This window comes from Symsagittifera roscoffensis, chromosome 6 (assembly GCF_963678635.1).
Source record: "Symsagittifera roscoffensis chromosome 6, txSymRosc1.1, whole genome shotgun sequence".
NCBI classification, from domain to species: Eukaryota; Metazoa; Xenacoelomorpha; order Acoela; family Convolutidae; genus Symsagittifera; species Symsagittifera roscoffensis.
This window is the reverse complement of record NC_087067.1, coordinates 16,533,720-16,540,873: the sequence shown is the minus strand read 5'-3', so window position 1 is coordinate 16,540,873 and position 7,154 is coordinate 16,533,720. Positions and strand designations below refer to the sequence as shown.

At 37.9% G+C, this 7,154-nt stretch overlaps 1 protein-coding gene across 1 annotated transcript; it reads left to right on the top strand.

Moving 5' to 3' along the window:
* The first annotated feature begins 1,314 nt into the window (after positions 1-1,314).
* LOC134848347 (mitochondrial potassium channel ATP-binding subunit-like) lies at positions 1,315-6,698 on the top strand. Its single transcript, XM_063865750.1, has 7 exons — positions 1,315-1,709; positions 1,869-2,277; positions 2,382-2,551; positions 2,774-3,406; positions 3,763-3,962; positions 5,635-5,786; positions 6,303-6,698. The coding sequence occupies exons 1-7, from the start codon at positions 1,387-1,389 to the stop codon at positions 6,495-6,497; spliced, it is 2,082 nt and encodes a 693-aa protein (XP_063721820.1). The 5' UTR covers positions 1,315-1,386; the 3' UTR covers positions 6,498-6,698.
* Positions 6,699-7,154: the final 456 nt, after the last annotated feature.

The window sequence follows — 7,154 nt, the reverse complement described above, 5'->3', positions numbered from 1 at the left end:
TTAATATGTTTATACCTTTGGGACCAGAATATGGTATGTTCAGACCGTGTGGACCAGAAAATACTATGTTGTGGACTGAGTGAATCCGTTTTCAGACCTTGTGGACCAAAGAATTCCGGATTCAGACTATGTGGACCGAATGAATCCGGTTTCAGACTCTGTGGACCGAGTGAATCCGGTTTAAGACCATTTAGACAGACAGAATCCTGATTCAGACCGCGTGGACCAAAGGAGTCTGGTATAGGACCGTGTGGACCAAATGATTCCTGGTCCATACAGTGTGGAATGAATGAGTTGGACCTGGAAACTCTGGTTTGTGGTTTTGGACCTTGTGAACCAAAAGATTTCGGCGCAAGGCCGTTTGGACCAGTTTAAGGCCAAAGAGGTCCAACAAAATTATCTTTATAGTGTAATGGTTATAGGGCCTTGAGCCAATTGTTTTAGGGTCTATTTTTCTTAACCTCAAATGTGGCCTGGGTGAACGTCTTTTACAATTTTGTTAGTTCCCAGCAATTTTGGGTCTGAAATCGAATTTTTCAAAAACTTTCTTCAAATATCTTTTGACCCTCCTTTCGTCTTATCTTCGTTCTTAACGCAACTAACTCTCTGTTTGCTCGTGGGATTCAAACGTGCCTTCGAGCTGGCGGAATGGCACTCTATTTTTAATGGCAGTAGTTCGTTCTTTATTTATATCGTTTTCAATCTTTAATATCATTGAGTCAGTCTTTGCTTTTTTCACTGAATTGAGTCGGATCAAGCAACCGAAATAAACCAAATGAAGTTTTTGCATCATAATAATCAGCTTAGTGGCATCATATTGCATCGCTGGATGAGCTAACAAGTTTCCTATGCGGGTCTCTATTTTGAGAACTAATTTTCGAAAATTCGAAAGTTTTTAATTTTTTTAAATGAAAACCTTGATTTTTTTTGGCTCAACGGGTGTCTGCCCAGAAGTTGTCGGCTTTAATAGAAAAGCTTTGCTTCTATGCGAATATAACTTCATATTTTTTATTTGTCTTACTTTTTTGTTGAAATGAACATTATTCTAGACAAAGATATGAACATTTTTGCAGATCTAGCTTTTCGCAACTTATTCTAATTTTTGTTCGGCTTTCGTCTCAACTTCTGCTAGTTTGGCATGCTATGTTTGTGTTATTTCGCAAGTTGTTGGCAGATACCTTTCAGTGGCCAGCTCGTTTTCTACCGCCTAGTTGATTACCGCAAAATAAATTATTATTTGGTAAGTATCGACAAGACCAAGTTTATGAATTTTAGAAAAGTAAGTTGTTAGATTGGATTCCACTGATAAATATATGAAGAGTTGACCGCGAATATGACAAAATTTTCTGCTATTCCTGTAATAGCTGTTTTTGATTTCAGAAAGCTATGATTTGCAGATTCCCAAATGTTGTCAGACCCATCTGGAAATCGAAATTGTTTCGTGGACACATTACAACTCCAGAAATTGGCAAATTGTATTTACCAAAGTGTTTTAACTGTTTCACTCAAATGAAGCCGACTATCAGAACCATGCGAAAGGTTTGTAATGACATTGGGAGCGCTCTTCTAATTGTATCGGCAGGCGCATCTGGGTATCTTCTCTTGACGAAATCAGCTGTGTGTCTTCGCTCGAGGGTCGAGACGGTTTCTTCTCCATCTTGTGACAACGCTAAGCTAGTCGAATATGGAAAACCCGAGTTTGATTGGAAGTAAGAAAACAGTTATGTTCTCTATGAAAAACTCTATAAGTAAGCTTCTCAAAGTTGGTTCTGAACTGCACTGAATAAAGTGTTATTTATCTGTATTTAGTTGCAATTTTGCTCAATTACATTGTCTAAATCAATTGCTCAACCGCTTTTTTAGTAAAGATTGCTCCTCAGCCTCCTGAAAGGGGAGGCCCTACGATTAATATTGGCAATTGTTGCTGCAGTTTGTGCCGCGACTCTCAACATACTTATCCCAATCCAGCTAGGTCAGCTGAGTAATCAACTGGTATCGCTGAGTTCCTCCTCTGGACAGACAGTTGAGAGTCTCCTTGCTCCGTCTGCGCGACTACTAGGCATCTACGCTGCCCAAGCTCTCTGTACTTGTCTGTATATCAACTGGCTATCAGTTGCGGGCGAGAGAATTGCGGCAAAGTTGCGAGTCATGATGTTTCGCTCATTAGTAAACCAAGATATCGAATTCTTCGACAGGCACAAAACGGGAGAGCTTATCAGCAGGCTTTCAAATGACGTGCAGTCGTTCAAAAGTAGCTTCAAGCAGTGCATATCGCATGTAAGCAATTCTTAAATCTGAAGCAGCGATGTCTTCGGGTTGATTGCTGAAAACGAAACATAGTTTTAAAAAAAATACTTCTCATATTTTCAAACAAATTTTAGGGTCTCAGAGGAGTTACACAAATAGGAGGCTGTGTGATCTCAATGTTTAAAATTTCACCATATCTGACGGCGCTGATGACGGTTGTGCTGCCAGTTTTGGTCATCAGTGGCACAATTTTTGGACACTTACTCCGGATTCTGTCCAGACAGGCCGAATATCAACTAGAGAAGTATGCCACCTTTGTATTGCTTTTCCCTTCTTAGTTTGTCGGACTGAAACATCAATATTTTACCCATAACATCAATAGAACTTGATGTAGCAAAAATTATTTGAAAGTTTTCTGCTACTATCAAGGTAGCTCATTATCCTTGAGGAAGTAAGGTGGATCGTTCGTTGTCAAAATGCAGTCTAAAATTTTTGAACCAAGGGCAATCTTAACTGTTACATCTAGGGCAGTTTCCATGGCAGACGAGTCACTTGGTAACGTCCGAACAGTCCGTGCATTTGCCATGGAGGATCAACAAACTGCTCTTTTTGAAGCAGAAGCTAACAAGTCGGAGTATGCTTTATGGAAATTGGGCGCAGGTATCTCCCTCTTCCAAGGAGCTTCAAACTTCGTTCTCAACTCACTGGTGCTAACTGTGATGTACGGTGGAGGAAAACTTCTGATGAGTGATAGTGTAACTCACGGAGACCTCATAGCTTTCCTAACTTCGACTCAGATGATTCAGAGATCAATGGCTCAGATCTCTCTTCTCTTTGGTCAAGTAGTCCGAGGACTCACGTCAGGCAGTCGTGTATTTGAATTTATAAACGAGCAGCCGAATTTGATTTACAAAGAAGATCCGAATTTTATCATGGACGTCGAAGCCCCTCCGTCGCTCCAGTTTGAACGAGTGACTTTCGAGTACCCGACGAGAAAGAACCAGACCGTGATATCGGATCTATCTTTCCGAGTCAATCCAGGTACCACAGTAGCGCTGGTTGGATCCTCGGGACATGGAAAATCTACAATTGCAGCTCTGGCTGAAAGATTTTACGACCCAGTAGAAGGAGAGGTAGCTATCAACGACATCAATATCAGGTGCCATTTCTTAATCAAATTAGATTTATCTGAAAATTTAGCCTAATAGACTTTATCAGCCAACAAACTGGCAAATTTATTGCGTTCTTATCTAGAAAGATAGCTATTTGTGGTGTTATGAGGCTTACAAAAGTAGGGGACGGCCAATTGCTCGCATAAATTCATGTTTATTTAAAATGTATTCGAAAACACTCATCTAAGTTTCAGTAACTTTATCCGCCTAATTTTAATCATCATTGGTAAAATTGAGCTCAATTTATTATTCCTATCGGTCTTCTGCTGTCAGTTTTTCAAAAAGATGAATGAAAATGACCAGCAAAGAAAACAGAATTTTACATCTTAGTTCGTTTCTTTAGGGAAATCCCTGCCAAGTGGCTGCGTGGACGTCTGATTGGCTACATAAGTCAGGAGCCAGTGTTGTTTGCGGCTTCCATAGCAGACAACATCCGCTTTGGGAAACCAGACGCCTCGTACGAGGAAGTGATTGCTGCTGCGAAGAAGGCCAATGCATACGATTTCGTGCAGAATTTCCCCCAGGGATTCGACACTGTTCTAGGTTGTGCGATTATGTTGTTTAGCTTATAAAAAGTCAAAATTTGGACACCAAGTAAGCTTTTTAAGAATAGTTTTTTGTACGTTAATTAAACAGGATCAATATATCGAAGTTATGAAACTTGCGAGAGCAAGTGTCTTGTAATCGTAAACCAAAATTTTTTCCTTCATCAACTTTTCTTAAAATCTGTAAGAAATTGAAGTTGCTTATTTATTGAACCAAATTTATTGGTTCCTTCCCTCTTGGCCTGGAGGTAAAGCGGTCGCATTTGCACCGTAAGGTCTAGGGTTGAGTCCGGTAATTTTTTTCCGAGAGAATTGAATTGTCGGTCTTTCGTTTGTTTGCTTAGTTTTTGTCTGCTTAGGTGAAACATCACTGATTTTTCTTGCACTGTAAGCAAGTTTCATTGTAGTTGCAAGTGTTGTGCATTGTAGTTTCAAGGGGGCTTCACACTTTTAAATTTTTGTTTTGTTAAATCTATTTTTTTGGCTCACATGGCGTGTGGTCAAAGATTGTCCTCTTCGTTTCTGCTTTGTAAGTTTTGCTCCGTTGCTAATTTAATATTCAAAAGTTTTGCTCGGCATTTTCGCTTCGAATGATCTTTCATTGAGCCATATGGAACTTTTGGTAGGCCTAGTTTTTTTTTCAACATTTTTCATTTTTGCTACTTCAATTCTTTTTATGTTTGTCTTGAATTGCCAATCAAGGGAAGTTGTTTTAAACATTAAATTATTCAGTGTTTTAAACACAGTGTTAAACGTGTTTATACTTGCTAAGCAAAGTGTACTAGTACGAACTTTCTTTTTTTTTCCAACCTAATTCGCAAATATTGGTGCCACTTTTGGGGCACCTTTACAGCTTTTTGATAGCTTGTCCTTTGACATTCGCATAAAATTAATTTAATCCAGTTGATGCATTTCTAATTCATCAAATGAACCGAAAAAAATCAACCAAATCGCAAATGTTGTTGCGACACAATGTGTTCATTTTGAAAGTGTTCATTTTGATCAATAACCAGCTATTAAGTACAGCCAATGCTGACGATATTAACACAGGGTAGTATATTACAAATAGCACTTCAAGGTATCATGGATCTGTGCCATAGAGGTAGGGAATGAGGCCAGCAACAAAATAAGAGGGTTGGAACCTGATATGTATTAATTGAACTTTTTTGTATATTAGTTAAAATGCGTCCGCTCTATAAATTCAGGCACTTAGTTGGTAAATTTCTTTTTTTTTCAAATTTTCTGGTACTGCTAATGCGTCATAATTGGCTTGCGTAAGTTAGCAATTATGTAGACTCATAATTGGCGTGTGTCACTTAAGAAATTTTGTAGACTCAAAGTTTTACTGATTCAGTTTTTCCCAGTAGCGTTATTGACCTTTTATTGCTTGTTTATGCGAAGTGCAACTTCGCCTCTGTGTAAAAACTCGAATTCATAATTTTTCTGACTTAATATATCTCTTGATATGATTTTTTTTATTTGCATAATTTTTACTTTTTCTTATTTCACTTGATAGAGCTGCTTTTGTCGTGTTGCAACCCTGAACATGATACAGTGTATGCTTTTGTCGTTTCTGATTTATCTGAAAAACTTACACTAAGCCATAGTTCCTTCCCGCTGTGTGGAGACTGGTCGGAACAATAACCAAATGATGTATAGTGTTGTTTCAGGAGAACGTGGAGTGACAGTTAGCGGAGGTCAGAAGCAGAGGATAGCCATAGCCAGGGCACTCATCAAGAACCCAAAGATACTCATTCTAGACGAGGCCACATCCGCTTTGGACTCCGCCTCAGAAGCCACGGTGCAGAAAACCCTGGACAGCGTAAGATTTTTTTAAGATCAGTTATATGGGCGAATGTTTTGAAGACATGAATTAATTTAAAGAAACGACATTATTTTTAATAAAGGCACAGTTTAAAAGAATAAATTGAAGACATCACTTGGAATTTTGGACATCACGACATAAAAAGACATTATTTTTAATAAAGGCACAGTTTAAAAGAATAAATTGAAGACATCACTTGGAATTTTTTGTTGGCTTCCGAGAGTTTTGAAAGAATTTGTAAAACTATTTAATGATAGAGGTCAGCTTAGAAACATAGTCTCGGTGTTATAATGGTGCTGAACTACAATATCAGTAAAGTCGTGTTTTTCTTCATTATCTAGTTTACACTCATCAATCGTTAGAAATCTTGAGCAAAATTTACAGTCTAATCATGAGGAAACTTGCCGGCAAGTTTGAGTGTTTTGAGTTTATTTAAACCATTTATCTACAAGGTTGTCAATTACTTGCGTTTTTGTCGTTATTTTTTACTTTATTTTTGAAAATCTTCTTCAGGTATCAAATGGTCTCACAGTTTTGGTCATCGCACACAGATTGAGCACAATAAAAAATGCAGACAAGATTATCGTACTGGGTCCGGGTGGTAAAATCCAAGAGGCAGGATCTCACTCCCAGTTGATGGATGAGAAAACAAATCCTAAAGGGATCTACAGACAGATGTTGAAGCTACAGTCCAATAACCAAGATTGAACTTGAGATAGTGTACTGAATGTCAATTCAACTTCATCTTATATTTAGATCTGTTAGATGTATCTAACCATAAATTATTCGAAACTTCAGTTTCCTAAAGTAAGTTTTGAACGGCTGGTTGTTGGTTCCTAAGCTAAAGCAAGGATAGGTGGTTGCTGTGCAACTAGCGCAGAATGTTCCGACCGCAATGATTTGAATAAAAAATTCAAAAATAGGGGAACATTTTTTGAGTCAAGGCGAGCAAATTATGTTAAATAAGATAATTTTAGCTGAAATAACGTAGTAGACGCCAATTGAATTTAATCATAATGGAGTTTTCAGCGACACGAAATCTCGTGCATTTGATCTGAAACTCGGAAAAAATCAGACCCGTTTTTCTCGACACAGACAATTTGTGTCGAATTCAAATCACGGCTTGAAGAGCTTAAATGTAATTTGGAATTCTCCGAGATTCTCTCGAGTTAGTCACAATCAGGAAGAAAAAACTCACGCTACGCCATAGCTCTTTTACTTCGTGAATTTGTGGGAATAATGAATCTTTTAGAACCAGTTGAAAACAAGTATTAAATATATAATTATATTCTTGATAACTATAACTGTTAAATACTTAGGACTAACCAATCATGATCCATGACTAAAACTTACAATAATTTTTAA